The sequence below is a fragment of the Vanellus vanellus genome, assembly GCF_965231255.1.
Source record: "Vanellus vanellus genome assembly, chromosome: 8".
NCBI classification, from domain to species: domain Eukaryota; kingdom Metazoa; phylum Chordata; class Aves; order Charadriiformes; family Charadriidae; genus Vanellus; species Vanellus vanellus.
Genome location: NC_138913.1, coordinates 30,234,842 through 30,253,612, shown reverse-complemented (window position 1 = coordinate 30,253,612; position 18,771 = coordinate 30,234,842). Strand labels below are relative to the sequence as shown.

Here is an 18,771-nt window from a genome sequence, read left to right as displayed (position 1 = left end):
GGGGATGGGTGGCCCATCCGCGGGCTGACAGCCATCCTCCTAAAAATTTGTAGGCGGAACGACAGGACCGGAAGCAGCTCGTAACGCCTCAGCCCCGAGGGGCTGGCGGGGAGGCAGCGGGTCTCCAATCGGTGCAGCAGCGCCCGGCGCTGCCCGTCCGGCCCGCGGGAAACTACAGCTCCCAGAAGGCTGCGGGGCAGAGCGCATGCGCACAAGTGGCCGGTGGCCAAGGTGCTGCCCCGCCCCTCTCGGCGTGCGGCTTGCAGAGCTGATTGGCTGCGGCCCCTCCCCAGCCGTGAGCTCTGATTGGCTGCGATGACCGTTGAGGCGGTTTCCGGAAGGGGGCGGTGGGAGGAGAAGCAATATGGCGGCGGAGAGCGGAGAGGGACCGCAGGAGATGATGGAGGGTGAGAGTCTGCCGGGAGCCGGCACGGCTGCGGCCGCTGGGGGGGGGGGGGGGGGTCGGGACGGCCCGAGGGCCGCTGCCAGCTGGCTGCGGTGAGACTTGTGGTTCCCTCCCCTGCCGGGCAGCCCACGGGTGTCCACCCCGAGGACCATTGCTCGGGGGGAGCCGGGCCCTGGCTGACCGCCGAGCCGGGGCAGGCCGGGGAGGGCGGTGTGTGTGTTACCTGGGGCATGGCGTGATGCCTTCCCCTTCTCCGGGGGCTCCACTTGCGAGAGGTGGAAGACGTGTGTTTGTTGAGATGACCGTGAAGTAAAAATGAAAGATAACAAGAAAGAAATTCCCTGGCATGGCATTGCTTTTTCTCTGTCGCCCCGTGGAACGAGAGGAAATACTGAGGGGGCGGTGAGGAGTAGCTTTAGGTACCCAGCGGCAAGGTGGCCACTAGAGTTGTGTCTGGGTAAACGGTGAAGGGCTCTCACAGGTTGTGCTGGGGATACGGTTACTTTTATCTTCAGGGATCTTTTACTTATTTTTGATGCCTTCACTTCTTTGTGTCATTGGTACTAGTGTACATGATACTGATTTTTTTTATTATTTTCTAAAAGCTTTTGAAATGTAATAGTTCTAATTCCATCTCCGTAATCTTTGGAATTGCACTTCATTGATCTAAGAAATTTCCTTTTTCCTCCAGTCTTCTTCCCAGATTGTTGGTTTTAGGAAGATGTGATGGGAGGAAAAAGTGCATCCAAAATCAAAGTAGAAACAAGGGGTAAGAGGCCTTTTATTTAAGACTAAACCTTTCATTTAGTTAACTTAGGATTTCTACTAACTGCATTAGTGGTATATGTGAATCCTGGTTATTATATCTGCCTGCTCCTTCTTCCCCCCACCCCACTGCTGAAAATAGCCTAATTCTGCTATTGTGTATCTTACACAGTTGATAAGCGGATTGAGTCGGAGGAGTCTGGAGATGAAGAAGGGAAGAAGCAAGCAGTTCGCTTAGTAACAGACCTCAGTCAGCAAAGCCTGAGAGATGAGCAGAATGGTGAGAACTCCACAGGTACTTTGCCAACCTAAATGATCATGTTAGGAAGTGTTGTCTTACCAGTCTGTACGGTAGCATACCTGTACCAGTCCTTTATGTTTCTTGTGGCTGCGTGATGGTTGTATCGATGTTGGTGAACAACGTGAATCTGCCCTAGAGCAAACTTCTTTAAATAAAAATAAATGATAGTGTTATCAGTGCTAAAATTTACCTTCTTTTTGTGGAACCACTGATACTAGACCTTTGTTTTTTTCTTATTTATTTATACATCCATCCATATTTGTCTTTGAAATCTTTAATATCAAAAAGCAAAACACCGTCATTCGTACTTTTTATGTGGAAACGGAGTAAATTTCGGTGGAAAGATGCTGGAAATGTTTGTTAGAAATAAACAGAAACAGCTTCCCAGAATTCTGCTTTAGTGTATATAATAGTTCTTTTACCTAAAGAGTTGTCGGATTCCTTTGGAAGGTGAAGACAACTATTTCTAGACAGATTGAAGACGTCATTTTTTCTTTCTTTAATTTAAAAATTCCAAGATATCAAAATTACATCTGTTTGAATCCTCTTGACTTTAAACTTTCGCAACTATTTTTACTGTTTGTATTGGAACACTAGGTAGAAATGTTGACAGACTTCTTGAAGCCTGGGCGTGTTGGATGGAAGGGTTTGCTTTTCAGTAGTTTGCATAGAATTTGTCAGAGCAGCTCCATCTCTGAAAACCCTGTGTGGCAATATTATCTGGGCTTTTGGTGCTAGCTAACAATCTGAGGTGTAATAGCATCCTTTCGGTAGGTATGTTCATGTGATGATTATTGGCCTGGAAATTGAAGTGAAATAATACAGCAAATATTCTGCAGCAAATTTTAATCCTTTTTGACTGTATCTACTGCAGATCCCTCCTAATCTTAACCTTGCCTGCTGGAATTTGCAAAAGTATTTTCCAAACTAGAAAATTATTGTGGGAATCTTAAATCTCGTCTCATAACTATAAATTAACTCATTAATTAATTAATTCATTGTTGATGTAAAAGTGTAAGAGCATACCTAGCAACTTGTACCTCCAGAGTGCTCTATGATCAATAATACCGTGATGCAGATCAGTCAGGCACAGTTTTCCTTTGCGTGCATGTAACACTGAGTGTTTATTCAGCTGATGTAATTTAGCTGTGCATTTGAGGTTAAATTTTTGTATGTTGTTCCCTTGGGAATTATAATATTAGAGAAAATACTTCAAGGGATGTACTTTTATTCCAATGAAAGCAAGAAAAAGACACAGCTTTCGTGGCTGAATTACATTGGATACCGTTTAGTGTAATGACTGTATTGTTACTTTTTCTTCTTCCAAACTGAATCCAAAAGATTCAGAAAACTTCTAGGGCAGAAACCAAGCAGAGGAATAATTTTGGAACATTTGAGTTAGTTTCTGCAGCCAGCTTTTGAGTTTCTCAGCTGGAAGGAAAATGAAGAGTTTTCCACATTTTTCACAGAAGATCATAAATAGAAAGAGCTCAAGCAGCTGAAATTTCAAATTTATAATTTAGCTAATTCTCTGAGGAATAGCGCCTCTGTCTAGAAAGCTTATAACTTAGCTATTTATAATATTTTTCATGCATATGCAGTTAAAAAGTGTAGTTAGGCTTTTAGTTCTTTAAATGCTTGTGGTACTGTGTACTTACATAACTCAGTAACTACTGTTCCGTACTGCGGAATTTGGGTTTCCTGAATGTCGTATTTTTTTCCTACATCTGCAAAGCTGTGTAGCTCACAGGCATGGGTTACACAAAAATTCGCTTAAGTAACTTCACTGCCAGAGCAATGTTTTTTTCCCCTTGAGAAACCTGCTGCATTAAAAATTGTGGACTAAAGCGCTGTTTGCATACTTACTGCATGAAAGTGAAATTACAGTTCTGTTTGTAAAGCAACTGCATAGAAGGGTCAGTTTAGGGTGTTTTATGTCCACTTGGTTTGTAAATGAAATGTTGGTTGACAATTAATAGGACTGTAAATTTGCTAGAACCGTTTTTTTTTCTCTTGAGAGAAAATGTACTTTAATATTCTCATACCAGTACTGATTTATCAGTATACACATCTCACTCAGACTGCTATACAGAGAGTGTTTTATACGCAGTACATAAACTTTACGAGAATTGGCCCTATTACATAAATGCTATTGTGTCTGTGTTCAGTTCTAAATTGCTTTTATTTCAGTGAATTCGATACACGTATCCTATGTGATTTGGTTTTGCGCCTTCGGATTTGTGTGCTTTTTTCCCCACACTGGGTCTACCAGGACTTGGTTACTCAAAGCCACGCAACAAAAATACAAGGAGGGGATGTTCTTGTATTGATGAAGTTCCTTCACTCTCAGCTATGCTTTGACAGATCCCAGAACAGAGTACTTAACACCTTGCCAAAACCAAATGTGTATAAAAGGTCTGTAACGGGTGCTGTGATAAAACATGTAATTTTATAGAGAAGCCTGCCAGCTAAACGAGGTCGAGTGATTTTATTTTATTTTTTTTTTTTTACTTGCTTGAAGAATTTTTTTTTTTACTGAGTGCATGACTGGCTTTACTCTTGGACAACTTTAAAGTCTCAAAAGGAGAAGTCCCTTCGCTGTGAGCACTAACTTACTGCCAGTACAACATAATACAAGGGGAACAGTTTGGGTTTTTTATGTGATATCTGAAATAACTGTTGTTCCAAACTTGGGCTGCATTCCTGTTGGCTGTAAATTCAGCTAGGCTGCTTGTTTGGCTTGGAGCACTTTATGCTGGCAGCCGTTTGCACCCTAGAAATAGGTCAGAGATGCAGCCTTGGTAGCGGCAGGGTAGGGTATCGCACTCCCCTGCTGAAGCGCGTAACTCCTGATCTGGAAGAAAACTTAAGAAAATTCAAATGTTGCCCACTGCTAAAATGATGACAGGTGTATGTATGCATGTCAGTTTTGGTGGTATTTCTATACTGTCATTCAATGTCACCAAGCCTACCAGCTCATTTTGCATCCTCAAAGTATACTTTGGGCTCCCTGCTAATTTATGCTGTGAAGAACACTAAAAGCTGAGGGACAGAGGATTGCTTTTCAGTCTTAACTGCCATGAGTTGGTTCAGTTAGTGCTCTTTCCTGTTTGAATGCCCAGGCAAGAGCAGTAACCCAAATACAGCAAGGTAAATGATGGTGCGTGGAGCTATCAAACCCTTGGAGTTTGATGGCAGTATTAAAAAATGTAATGCGTGTAGTGTTCATCCTTACAATACTACTTACGGTGCCAAGCATCAGTAGGAAGACCACTTGTTAAGTATAGGAGACATTTGGTATTTATAAGGGTGCTGTAAGTATGCTGGGCTATAAAAATAGTCACTGTTTTGGGTTAATGGGATGTGCTTGCATACAGTAATGCAGGAGTTAACACAAAAGCCTTTGGGATTTGACTGCAAAGTTCCTTGATTTTTTTGGTAGTACATACAGAAGGTACATCCATGAAGTGGAAAGGGGTTGCGTGTTGTATGTCTGTTTGGCAAAGTCAAATTAGACCTTCATTGGAAATTGATGCAACCAGGACACCGTCTTCAGCAAATGGGAATGGGGCATGAATTATTCAGCTTGAATCTATCCAGTAAACTTTGCTCCCTCTTGTGCTATCAAAGAAGCACAGCAAATGTTGGGCCGTCTTCCAGAGCTATAAAGGCATTTCCCAAGAAAATGTATGCTGCGTGATAAGGTTTTCTAGCATATCAGTGAGTTCAGCCAAACAAAAGAAGGGAGATCCATGCCAAAGTGTGCACAACATTGACATAAACTGGCAATATTTATGGAAGAAAAGCGGAAGGATGGGATTGCCGAGATGCTTGGTCATTCCTGGCACTATCGTTAGATTCCTTCTTGGCAATGTTAAGTTGTCGGAGGAGCATAGACGCTTTGGATGGTGTATCTTCAGGGGGATGATGGACTTAAGTGTAAAGAAAAGGAATCCTGCCCAGATCAGTCTTAAGCTAGCATTATTCAGCAGCCACAGAGGCAGTCTGAGGAAGGTGCTGTTCTTTCTGTCTTTTGCATCCAGGCATGAAATTCCGTTGGTTTCTTTTCATAACGAGGTGTCATGATGAAAGCCAAATAGGTGAAGTGTATTTTTAACGCAGCAGAACATCTGAACTGTGCATCTCATGTCTTGTCTTCTTCTGAGGAGTGTTTACTCCCTTTGTCTCTCCAGATGTTACCCATTGTTATCTTGCCGTTAGCTGTCAGGTATCAGAAGTTTAATGGATTTGTTTCTCCTGCAGGAGAAGCAGAGACACCAGTGGACATGGAGACAATTAGCCTGGACCCAGAAGCTGAGGTAAAGGCAGATTTTTTTTCTCCTTATGGGCTTTATACAGTAGAGAGGAAAAGGGAGGCAAAGGCAAGTATTGAAACCTGGTTAAAAGATCTAATTCTTCTGAAGGTGCTGGCTGTCGTGATCTTCCCCGGAACTGATTCAGAGCTTTCAAACTAGAAGTAGAGGTGTTTTATTCTTGATCAGTAGCTGAAACATTCTGTTAGTAATTTAGAATTTTAAACTGGGCACGGAGGCACTGAAAGCGGGGCTGTGCTGCAAGCGTTATTGACAGGCTGCGAGCTTTTGTGAGAATATTTTTAATGGAGTGATTGCTGCTGTCAGACCCATGATCTGTAATAGGCACAGCTACTTAACCAGCCTTGTGCCTTGGCATCGGCAGCCTCATGAGCCTGTCAGCTGGAGAGCTTTTGAGCTTGGGTGGTGAAGTGCTCTATTTCTCATTGACTGCCCTGCAAAACTGGGACATCTGGGGCTGGACAGCACAGATGTGAAATGGATCAGCTGATTGTTAACAGAGTTGGTGTTCACAGAACCACCAGATTATTTGAACTATCAATGGTTCTTGTTCATCTGAGGCCTGGAACTGGAAATAGCAAGGTGGGTGTGTTCCAGTTAAGCCTTAGCAAAGTGGGTAAGAGAATTTTATGCAATGCTTTATTCATGCTAGACAGCAGAATTTGCCTCAGTAAATTCAGAATTTACTGCAAAAGATTTCTGATTTTGGCAAAACAGTGCGCAGACTCAGGAAAGGGCTGTTGCCTTTTTTGCAGATACTGTGTTTGCAGTTGACAAGCTTAGGGCACATGCTTCACCTGTGGTGGTAAAATCATGTGCCAAACCCAATTTTCACAGGCTCTTTGAGGGGAAGTTTTAGTGAACTGCACATGTTGTAAGACTATACTTTTCCTTAGAACAAGTACCAGGTTGATCTTTGAAGAGTGTTTTGAAACAACTGCTGAATCCCTCTATTTCTTTTTCAGGATGTTGACTTGAACCATTTCCGAATTGGGAAGATTGAAGGATTTGAGGTGCTTAAGAAAGTGAAGGTAATAACCCTAAGGAATTGGAACTGGAGATTTTGTATACCTAACCTATAAGAGGACAGATAGAGAAGTCTCTTTGGCTGAGATCCTAATGTTTACACTTCATGTTTAACTGAAGGAGGTAGTGGTTACCCATTTGTCAAGTAGTAAGAAAGTTCCTGGGGTTTCGCAAGTTGGTTTTGGAAGTGGATGAGAGACAACGCACATCCTAAAAGGTAGGTTCTGTACTTGCACAGCAGGCTTAACACAGAATAGCATCGATTGGAAAGGGCCTTTGTAGGTTTTTAGTAAACCCCTGCTCAAAGCAGGGCCAATTAGAGTATGTTGCTTAAGGCCTTCTCCAGTCAAGCTCCTGAGAGTTCCCAAGGATGGAGATTACATAGCCTCTCTGGGCTGCTGTTCTAGTTTCTGACCATCTTTGCAGTAAAAAGATTTGTTTCTGTAGAGTTGGAATAAAACAAGAAAAGATTCTTTAAAAAAACAAACAAACAAAAAAACCTAAAAAACAAACCCAACAAAACCCAATGGGGGAAAAAAAAAACCCCAACCTTATTGTCTGTATGCCAAATGGCATTACATGCTGTCATTCATATCAGTTTTCCTGTTTGTTTTTAAACTTTTCCCCAACTATTAGACTCTCTGTCTCCGTCAGAATTTGATTAAGCACATTGAGAACCTGGAGCAATTGCAGACCTTGCGGGAACTGGATCTCTACGACAATCAAATTCGGAAGATTGAGAACTTGGAGTCTCTAGTGGAACTTGAGTGAGTCCAGGGGAATCATCAGCATTAGGTTGGGGGTGGTTTACCGCTCACTGGGTTACTCACACTGTACTTACTCCAGTATGTATCACCCAGGCCTTTCTCATGATTCATTTGGGTGCTCTGTGAAGGATAATATTTATTCTCCATTGGTATTTCACCTGTGGAGTAAATTAGTTTCATAATCTTGAAGCTCACCAGGGGTAGTAAACTGGAAATGAAATGTGTGTTGTATAAAGCAGTGAGAATGATCGGTGGTTGCAGCTTCTCTGTGAGTGTGGAAGCGCTCAGGCACCCCTTGCTCTTGGCAGCGAGAGCTCCATATAACGTCTTTTATTCCTGCAGAAAATGACAAGAGATTTCAGTTGAGATTAGGACTTTTTTGGGGGCGGTGTTAGGGAAGTAGTGCTCTTCCCAGTTCCTGCACTTGTCTGTGATCTCTGTAGAGGTACATTACAACACTGTTCTCATGGGGGTGAGGATGACTGACCTACTTCCCACAGTCTTAACTGCTTCATGCTGATGGGAAGCTTTGACGTTGTCCTGTCAGAGGCAGATCTTGTAGGCACGTACCTTTCCCAAGGAATATGTAGAACTGAAGACTGACTTCCTCCCACGGTGGTAGCTCCACGGCTGGACAAAATGATGGCCATCTTCTGCAGGATTTTTTTTTTTTTTCCTCTGACACACTATAAAAGTATTTTGAAAGTTATATTTATTGTCATTTTTGATAAAAAGAAATTATGCTTATGACTCTAGATTCAAGGCCTAGCAAAGTGCTTGATCTCTGCAGATAGTGAGGTTCCCCACCAATTTACAAGTGCCTCTTCCAGAGTCATCCATGACTGAGGGACTGAAGAGACCTTTGTTTTGTTTTACCTCAGGATCCTGGACATCTCCTTTAACGTTCTGCGACACATTGAAGGACTAGATCGGCTTACCCAACTTAAAAAACTTTTCCTTGTCAACAATAAAATCAGCAAAATTGAGAATTTGAGCAACTTGCAGATGCTACAGATGTTAGAGTTGGGATCCAATCGAATTCGGGTAGGCTTGCTCTACAAGATGTTAGCTGGAGAGTTTTGATCTCTTTGGCTTGGGATCAGCCTTTTCTGAAAACACACTTCGTTGACTTTTACTTGCAATTTTGTTCTTTTTATTGTTCCAGTCATTTAATATGTAATTGCTTATTTGCTGCGCATGTGGGATCCTTTAATTATGTATGCATGTAGTGCCTGGCTACTAAATTACTATTACTATATAAGAGAATTTCTCTTGAATGAACTCATGCATCCCCTGTGTGTTGCCTTTTGCAGATGATGGTTTCCTCCTGCTAGAGAGCCAAGCCTATCAAAACTAGCAATTACTGTTTTCTCTTACCTTCCTAGAGGCTGGCACTGTTTCGAAAAAAACCTATCGAATGCAAATTTAATTCTAGTTTGATTTATATGTGTAATTAATGACTGACGTAAGCAGGCTAGTCTCACTCAGGAAAAAGATTTTCTTGGGGCTTTCCTCTGAAATACCTCAAAAACCTGGTACTGTACTGCTGATTACTGTGGGTTTTTTTTATTGTGCAGTTTGTGACTTTTTCGATTTAGGTAATGTAAAATCTGTGCCACTTAAAAGGAAGCAGTTCTGAGTAGACTCTCCTGTCTTTAAGGAGACATTAAATTAACTATTAACTTTTTAGAACCTTTTTCAATTACATAGGCTTTAGAAAATACTTGTGACAGATGAGTGCATTTCAACCTGAAAATTGCTTAAGTTGCTGTTCCCCATTCACAATCTCTGAAAAACTACTTGTTATGCTGAAAGAGCAAATTAGGAAAAGAACCGTTTGTCCTCTGCATTTCAAGCCTTGTGGAAGCACACTTCTGCTAGAAAAGAGGGAAACTTCAGCTATTATAAACAGTCTTTTAAGGCAGAAATGTGTGCTGCTTTTATGAACTGGAAACTTTTATTTTGCTCCTAAAACTAAACTGGACTAAATTCCTTTCCATCCAAATGAATTTCTACTTTGAAAAGTAAATTATTTATGGAAATAAACCTAGAGTGTGAGAACATTGACCTGATCGCTTATGTGATCAGATCACCTTAGGGTTTGCATAGGTTGGGGGAACGTGCGTTAGAGAGATGCACTTTCCTTTACTCAGAAACGTAACAGGTGAAGCACACTGATCCTTACTGATTTCAGTAAGGTAACCTCACTGATTTCAAAAGCTGGGTTAAGCAAAACTACTGTATTCCATATGTAAGCATCATTACCTTCTGGGGAAAAAAAAAAAAAAATCCAGGTAGGTTTCTGAATTGATACTTAGGCGGTACATTGTCACCAGTGTTGTCAAGCCAAAGAATATCTTTTAAACAATTAGGTTAGGTGTATTTTATGTGTGTTTCCTCACTGTTGAGCCTGAGCATATTAACTTTCATTTTTTGGTTGTTTTGTTATTACTGTATGGGTAACACGAGCTTCTTACATTACTTTACTTTTAGCATTTTTTCTGTTCATCTGTTAATTCTATTTTGGCTTCTTCAAACAGCACTGCTGTATGCTTCTAATTGCTTTACTGGAGTGAGTAACCTGTGCCTAGGCTAGGCATGAAGAAATACATCTCGTGTTATTTGGGGACACCTAGAACTCTTTTAATAGTTTTCTATTGGCAGGGTGGGCTGGCTATGTGCTTTACATGGGCTGTCTGTTCAGGCAGCGTTCTTGGCTCTTGAGAGGCCTGACATACCCATCCCCTGTGTGTTAAAGCTTCTGCAGTAATGCTGTCTTAGTCGTTTTGCAGCACACTCTGACCTTTCAGAGTGCGTCATGACGTACTAAGCACTTGTTGTTGTCTTCCTTTTGTGTGAATGGTGGGGAAGCAGAACTTTGTGCTTGAGCTGATGCATTTCATGGGGTTTTTTTCCAAAGCTGGACTGAGGCAACTGTACGGCAGGCACTTCTTTACTTGTTCCTTAGGTTTTTCTCCCCTTGTGTCCATCTGTTTGATACTCTCTTAAGTGTGGCTTTTTCATAGCTTTAAGTAGCATTTTTGTCCTGATTCTTTCTTATCAGTATCCTGAGAGTCACGAGTATTTCCTCCTCAGGGCTGGGGTAGCTGCCCAAATCTGTCATTTTCTTGCTAGATCAAAACAGGGGTAGTAAGTCCACAGGCTAGAAGAAGGGTGAACCCCAATCTGAGCTGCTAAACACCTAATGTTGAATCTGTTGGCAATTGTGGGATAGAGCTTGAAGAGCTTCTTTCCTTCCCAGAATGTATTGATGAACACATAGTGTGTGCGTCTGTGTCCATCTTCCTCTTCCTTCGTTCATACACACACAGGTAAACGTGCACACACACACACAAAGTAATCTAAGTGGTGCTAGGACTGTCTCACCAGCACTACTAGTCCTTGAAACTCTTGCAGGCTGGAAGGATGTGGAAAAGCTGAGATGTCACAAGGTACTTGAGCACAGATGCACAGCTGTGTGTGCTTCTGTATCCATATTACTGTTCTGCTGTGAGGTGAAGTCTGTTTTTAAGATTCTTGTCTCTTCTAACAGCGCTTTTTTTTGAATTGAGAGACTTTCCCGTGCAAAAAAAAAAAAATTGTTTTCTTTCTTTCTGTTTACAGGAGCCTTTTTTAAGCCCACCTTTTTCCCCTTTTCTTGTCCTTTTTTCTCTCTTCTGTTTGTGCTTTCTGGTGCCCCTTAAGGAAGAGAACCATTCTTTATTTCTGTAAATAAAGAACATGGTTCTTCTTGATGCCTCACAGGGATCCTTATTTTCTCCCACTGAAGGCTAAGCTCAGGACTTAAACTGGTATAGTGTTTATGTCCTGCCAGTAGCGTGTATATTTAAAATATATACATCACTTGGTATGTGTGTGTTCTGCCAGTAGCATGAATATATAGTCAGTAGTTAAATTAACACATACACCCATGAGACAGTTAACCTTGCTTCTGTCAGAGCAACTGTTGTGCAGAGAAGCTAAACAGCATGCCTCTGACCATGTTATGCAGTCACTGATGGTCAGGACTAAATTTGCAAATTGTATTTTCTCCTCCCAGATTCTCTTTCCATTCACTAGTGACAGATTTTTCATGCTTCACAAATGAGTATCTCCTGGATACACCTCGTGGCTCAGGGAGTGTCAGTTTTGGTGCTCCCTGCACCTTTTCATTTTCTGCTTTTGCTGCCTGGACAGTGGAGACAACAGCGGGGACAAAGAGATGTAATGCTTGCTGAAAATCAGAAAATAGTAGTGCCACAAGCCAGCTGTCACATGGGCTGAGGTTCGCTGTCACTGCAGAAAGTCCCTACTCTGCTCTCGGGGCGTACCTTGTGCGCGCTTTGCGTTGTGGATTTGGCAGGCTTGTGTTTCTCAGGAGTGCAGCTCCATGGGTCAAGGCTATAAAACGCCAGCCGCATGTACAGGTCGGAGCGTTTGCATCCCAGCAATAACACTGTCTCCTTTGGGCATTTTGCAGGCAATTGAAAACATTGACACCTTGGCTAATCTTGACAGTCTGTTCCTTGGAAAGAATAAAATCACCAAGCTCCAGAACTTGGATGCGCTGACAAACCTGACTGTGCTCAGCATACAGGTATTGATTCTGCTTTGTACTGCTGTGTTTTGAGCAGCCTTGGTTACATGGACCACCTTGTAATTTATGATGAGCTCTTCTGATTCAGCAGGTCTTCAGGGTTTGACTCAAACTCCTCTACTGCAAGAAGGTGTGATATTCTCTGTGCTGTTTTTTCTCATCCTTTCGTACTAAATGAGATTGACAGACACTGATTAAATGATAAAACAAATGTTTGATTTTTATGAAAGAGAGAGCAGGCAATGAGTGTTATCCCCCATTTCCTTCCTGAAATACTGTTTCGTAATATATTGCAATAACATCAAATGAGTTGCACCAGGTAAGTCGTTATAGTGGCAGTGGACTCGGTGTCACTACTGTCTTGCTGAAGAGGGAAGAAATATGAACAAGTCTGTGCTAAATGAAGTCTGTCCTTAACGAGTGTGTGGAAAGTTTCTTCCTTTTTCAAAGGTGGAATAAAAGATACTCAGCTAATTTCTTTCATTGAGTCTCCTCCTCATCCGTGTGACAATGCTGTGCAGTCTAATGTCTCTTACAGCTGCTAGTAAGGAAGGTGTACTCGCTACGTGTTGTAGTACCTGTTTGTGTCATTATTCTGTAGGAGTAAAGAATTAGGTACAGCAGAGTGTTGGGACTGAAGTGTTGTAACTTCCCTTCTGACCATTCCATTTAAAAAGACCTACAGAATGCACGCTACTAATGCATAGGCCTGTTGTTTCTAAAGACACCATGTGGAAAACTTTCAGGCTACAACTTTTGATGGGAAAGTCAGAGTCTGCTTCTTGTAAACTTTGAGACTTTGGCTCCTGTGGAACTTCTTTGTGCATTTGTGGTACAGAGATCAAACGAGCTGAGCTCATGAGATCAGTGTGGACCCAAACAGACTGTTTCCCCTTCCCGTCCACACTTCAGAGAAATGCTTTTTCTCCAGTGACTCGCTTGGGTTTTGGTTTGTTTAGAGTGGACTTAAACTGCTGTTACACTTTCAGAATAACCGTCTGACCAAGATTGAGGGACTGCAGAGCTTGGTGAATTTGCGAGAGTTGTACCTCAGCCACAATGGCATCGAAGTCATCGAGGGACTGGAGAACAATGTGAGCTCCTCCAAATCTTCTGGAGTAGAATTGGTTTTTGTGACCTGGGAAGGGGAAGCACAAGTTACAGAAGCCTGTAGCGTTTTCACTCTCACCCAACAGTAGATGCCATTGTCAGAGAGCACAGACAATCTGGAACTTAGTTGGCTGTGTGAAAGGCAGGGAAAAAAAAAAAAAAAAGCCTTTTCTAAAGCTGTTGAGTTGCCAGCTGCAAAAAGTTCGTTCAGTCAGCTCTCCTTCTCAAGAGGACACTTACAATCTGATTTTTAATGGATTCCTCCTCTTAGTGTACCACAAGGAAAGCTCACTTTTTAGGAGCCCCTGGCTGACAGTTGCCATTGGGCAGTAATTGCTTTCATTTTTGTCACATGGCTTCTTGGGGTGTCAGTAACCCAGTTTAATTAAAAACGTTTTTCCGTGCTATATTTAGGCAGTGAGAGTTCTTGTGCTGTGTGTAAGCAGCTGGCAATAATGTGTCTTGCTTCTGACAGTTTCCATCTCTGGGCCCGCAAAAAGCGGGAGGGAGAAGAGGAAAGGAAATCCTGTCTAATGTTTTTGTGTTTGCTTGTCTAGAACAAACTCACAATGCTGGACATTGCATCCAACAGAATCAAGAAGATTGAAAATATCAGTCACTTAACAGAGCTGCAGGAATTCTGGGTAAGCGCAGGTGGGGGTTGCTCCTGGAAAATGTCTGTACGATGGTGAAAGAAACTCTTCTGGTGGGGAGCAGTGGGAGGGTGGTGTACGTGTGTGTCTTGGAGTAAACTCTTCTTGTTCTGGTGACCAGCTTTAAGATCTTGACGGTCTGCATGGATAGCGTAGATATGATGGTTTCCCCTAAGGAAAGAGTTGAGCTTAAAAAATAAAATAATCTTTGCAGGGCTTTGCTTACTGGTAACGAACCTGTCTCTACCCAGGAGATAGGCCCTCCTTTCATGCTTGTGATGGTTATGAAACAGCCCAACTGTGTCCTATTTTTGCCCATCTCATCTTTCTCTAAGTGGGCATGACGGTGTAATGGGGGGAGCTTGATCCAGTCTCACCACTGTGCTGGAGCAAACTGCCTGTTCAGAGCAGAGTCAATACTGTTCATGTCGTTATAAATATGAAGGAAATTAAACTGTTCTGGTTTACTTCCATTTCTGTGAGGCAGGTAACTGTTTAGGGTTGCTTATGTTTGTTTCTGGCAGCCTAAATAGCAAATCCCTTTGTCATTCATAAGTTTGGTCAGGGAATACGCAGAGACACCCCATCCTGAAACATCAGTACTCTGCTGTATTTGGGAGCTGTGTACAAATCTGCTCGCGTTTGGGGGGGGGAGGGAAATGCAGCAGGTGTTCAGGCATGTGCTGTAGCTCTTACAGAATTTCTGCCTGTCAAGGCTGAGAATAAGAGTTGTGCTGCTTAATGGCTGTTGTTTGGAGTTCAGTTATTTCAACTCTTGGGCAGAGGCTGAGATAAAAGGAGTGGAAAGTAGCTGCAAATGAAATCAAGGTAGAGCCTGGAGTCCGGGCTACTTGGCCTGTTTTCCTCATCTTGCAGCGTGGCTTAGCAGTGACGTTATCTGGCCGTGCCTATGCCGTAAGGAACTCTTTAAATAACAGGAGCTGAGAAGCCCGTTTACCGTGACATCTTTTGGGCGGTAAAAATGAAACAGCGCAGTGTGGCTGGCTTGGGACCTGTCATCAACCTTTGCAATTTCCTCCAGTCTTCCTCTTTGCTGTTGCTCTGCATAGAGAAGGCGGCGTTGCACAGCTGTTTCCACTTGTTTTCCAGAAAGTAAAGGGAAGATCCTAAACTCATTGGACTTCCTTTGCAAAAAGATTTGTGTGTTTAAAGAGTCCTTTGTTGAAGCAGAGCATTGGCCAAGATCTGTTAGCTGAACCCAGATAACGCCCTCCTGACGTTTTTCCACTTTAATGCTCTTTTTTAAAAAAAGGTGATGTGCTTTTTGATAAAGAGCAGGACAGAATTTTCTTTGATGTGAACAAGTGTTGCATCTACTAACTTACATTTTTTTTTTTACTGACTGTAGAGCTGAAACCACATAACAAAGTCCTTTAACACCTTAAGGAAGCAGAATTTCAAACCCTAGATACTGTGGGAGTCTTCTAACAGTTTCCCAGTACCACCTTCCCAGTGGAAAGACTAAGAGATCCAAAGGCCATGTGACTTGGCTGAAATAATGCTGAAGGGCGCATACAGGAAAGTTGGAGAGGGACTTTGTACAAGGGCATGTAGTGATAGGATGAGGGGGAACGGCTTCAAACTGACAGAGGGGAGATTTAAATGAGATATGAGGAAGAAATTCTTTCCTCTGCGGGTGGTGAGCCCCTGGCGCAGGTTGCCCAGAGAAGATATGGCTGCCCCATCCCTGGAGGTGTTCAAGGCCAGGTTGGACAGGGCTTGGAGCAACCTGGGCTGGGGGGAGGTGTCCCTGACCAGGGCAGGGGGGTTGGAATGAGGTGGTGTTTAAGGTTCCTTCCAACCTAAACCATTCTATGATTCTCTGGGTTGGACAGCATGTCCAACCTTGCGCACTTGGTGTCCTTGCCAGGCATTTGAATTGTTCACTCCCTTGCATGGGAATTCCTTTGCAGTGCCAGCTGCAAAGGCAGCTCCTGGGCTGGCAGGAGGAGAACCTGAATCGGAGAGCGTGGCACTTTCTCCAGAGGGCAGAAGCAGTTTTTGTGGGGAAGTGATGTAAAGGGGAGAGGAAAAATGTCACTTCTCACATCAGTTTGGGACTTTTTTTAATGTTTCTTGGGAACTCATGAAAGCAAAGATAGTTGTCACAGTGGAAGAAAATCTTGACATAAAGATTTCCAGCCCTTACATGAACAGTGTACGGGCTGGGACATTGAACAGTGGGACACTGTATAAAGAGACTGTCTTGAGGTCTTGCTGGGTCTTTCCCAGCACACTGGATGGACTGGGTATGCTCTCTGAAGGGTAGAGCATTTGACTGGCAACCTGGCACAGCGTGGGGAAGCTGGAGGTGGTTAGCGAGGCCTGGAGTGAGAGAGGAAAGCACATCTCGGAGATTCCAGGGGGAGAAGGATCATGTAGACAGAGTGGTCTTACATGTGCATGAAGACTGTACAGCGTTGCTGCCCCTGGGTAGGAGTAACCCTCCTGAGCAGCATTGGTGTGGTGAGGTTGCTGCGAACCAGGCCTAGCTTGGGAGTATCTGTTTGTGTGAGCGTGCCTGTATGTACTCTGCAGATGAACGATAATCTCGTCGAGAGCTGGAGCGACCTGGATGAGCTGAAAGGAGCGAAGAACTTGGAAACTGTGTATCTGGAGCGAAACCCTTTGCAGAAGGATCCCCAGTACCGGCGCAAAATCATGCTGGCCCTCCCAACTGTCCGGCAGATTGATGCCACGTTTGTTCGATTCTGAACCTCCTGCTGCCTCCCCCTGCCCCACCACCCCCGCCCTCCTTGGAGAAATGTCCCAACTGGGTTTTTTTATCCACTTACCACTCCCCAGGTCTCCAGTACACTGACACTGGCAGAGCAAATGGTCAATAAAAAGCACTGAATACCAGATCTTGTGTACAATGCACTCATTGTTTTTGAAATGTTGTTGTTATTATTATTATTATTATTAAATCTTAACACAAGAGACTTCCTTGTGCCCTGTGTCTGTTATTTATGGGGGAGGTTTTGCCAGAAAGTGTTTGCCGACAGACTAGAGCCACTTGCTGACATTCCTTGACTCTGTGACGCACCTCCAGGTAAGATCCTTGCAAACATCGCTTGCAGTTCCACGCTCAACAGCAGTCTGTAAAAATGTGAAAAGATGGTGACAGTGCTGACATGCGGAAGAATCTCATTGAGATGGCCATCCAGGTTATTGGGTGTGAGTCGGTGCTGAACATCTTGTAAAACGTGGGGGTGGGGGGAAAGGTTAGTCTTTCTGTAGCAATTTGTTGTTTTTTGTTTTAATACACCTACATCGCCTCCAAAGCTCAGCACAAGAAGGATGTGGACCTGTTGGAGTGGGGCCAGAGGAGGCCATGGGGATGCTGTGTGGGCTGGAGCCCCTCTGCTCTGAGGACAGGGTTGTTCAGCCTGGAGAAGAGAGGGCTCTGGGGAGACCTCAGAGCCCCTTCCAATTCCTAAAGGGGCTCCAGGAGAGCTGGGGAGGGGCTCCTGATCAGGGAGTGGAGCCATAGGATGAGGGGAACAGTTTTACACTGAAAGAGGGGGGATTTAGATTAGATATTAGGAAGAAATTTTTTACTGTGAGGGTGGTGAGCCCCTGGCCCAGGTTGCCCAGAGACACTGAGGTTGACCAGAGAAGCTGAGGCTGCCCCATCCCTGGAGGTGTTCAAGGCCAGGTTGGATGAGGCTGGGAGGCAGCCCTGCCCATGGCAGGGGGGTGGAACTGGATGGTGTTTAAGGTTCCCACCCAAACCATTTATGACTCATGACTGAGGGCAAATACTGTGAGGTATCAAAGCAGTGTGAGGATGTACGTGCCTGGATGAGCTACCTTGCTCCACAGACCTGCTGTGTTTAAATGTAGTGCTGCAGACTGTGTTGGGAACTGGAGAAGAGGTTGAAAGGAGTGAGGCAAGAGGGTCAACAGATTCAGCTTGAGGAGGTGAGGGCTCTTAGTTCAGGCTTACTGGGTATTTATTTACGGTTGTGGCTTCATTCACTTCCTGATGTCCCTGGATTTGTCAGAGCAAAGTACAGCAGATGCGGAGGTGTATTGCTTCTCCTTCCCAGGCTGAAGCTGAGGCTGCTTCCACATCCCTTCCACAATAGAGTGATGGATGTGGCCTGCAGCTCCTCAGTGGTCTATTGTCTGAAGTGAAGCTGGACATTCTGACTTTTACTGAAAATGAGTGGACCTACTCTAGAGGGAGCCATTGATTTAGTATGACTTCATAGAATCACAGAATCATCTAAGTTGGAAGGGACCTTTAAGATCATCGAGTCCAACCATTAATTTAACACTGCCAAAACCACCACTAGCCCATGTCCCTCAGCACCACGTCTACCCTACTTTTAAATACTTCCAGGGATGGTGACTCCACCACTTCCCTGGGCAGCCTGTGCCAGTGCTTGACAACCCTTTTGGTGAAGAAACTTCAAACACATCCTTTATCTTACAAGTGCCGTCCAGGTCTCTTGGTAGAAACTCATGACAAACCCCACCTTGCCTGGAGTGCCAGGCGCTTGGACTGCAGTTTTGGCAGAGTGAGTCTGGGGATGGAAAGGGCTTTGTGCTGATGTGGGAGGAGGCAGCAAGATCACGGCGGTGTAGCGAAAGCTGCTGCTCATTCCGCTGCTGTACGTCTGTTTGCTGTTGGTTATTTGACCTCTGCTGAGTGACAGCTGTCATCTCCAAGCTGTTGGTGCCCGCTGCAGCAGGCTTTATTTGTGCTGCGAGTCCCTAAGCACTTTTAGTACAGCGCCTTGCAGTAATATTAATGTTAAATTAATACAACTGATATTAATATAT

The 18,771-nt window shown here is 43.7% G+C and overlaps 1 protein-coding gene across 4 annotated transcripts; it reads left to right on the top strand.

Moving 5' to 3' along the window:
- The first annotated feature begins 342 nt into the window (after positions 1–342).
- On the top strand, positions 343–16,922 carry PPP1R7 (protein phosphatase 1 regulatory subunit 7). Of its 4 annotated transcripts, none has more exons than XM_082487418.1 (11): positions 349–407; positions 1,098–1,175; positions 1,344–1,451; positions 5,736–5,791; positions 6,772–6,837; positions 7,469–7,599; positions 8,481–8,643; positions 12,080–12,196; positions 13,186–13,290; positions 13,864–13,950; positions 16,519–16,922. In XM_082487418.1, the coding sequence occupies exons 2-11, from the start codon at positions 1,133–1,135 to the stop codon at positions 16,693–16,695; spliced, it is 1,053 nt and encodes a 350-aa protein (XP_082343544.1). In that variant the 5' UTR covers positions 349–407; positions 1,098–1,132; the 3' UTR covers positions 16,696–16,922. The 4 variants fall into 4 exon arrangements, with proteins under 4 accessions (XP_082343545.1, XP_082343543.1, XP_082343544.1 ...); XM_082487416.1 differs by having other exon boundaries at positions 1,344–1,466; XM_082487419.1 differs by lacking the exon at positions 1,098–1,175 and having other exon boundaries at positions 343–407.
- The last annotated feature ends 1,849 nt before the right edge of the window (positions 16,923–18,771 follow it).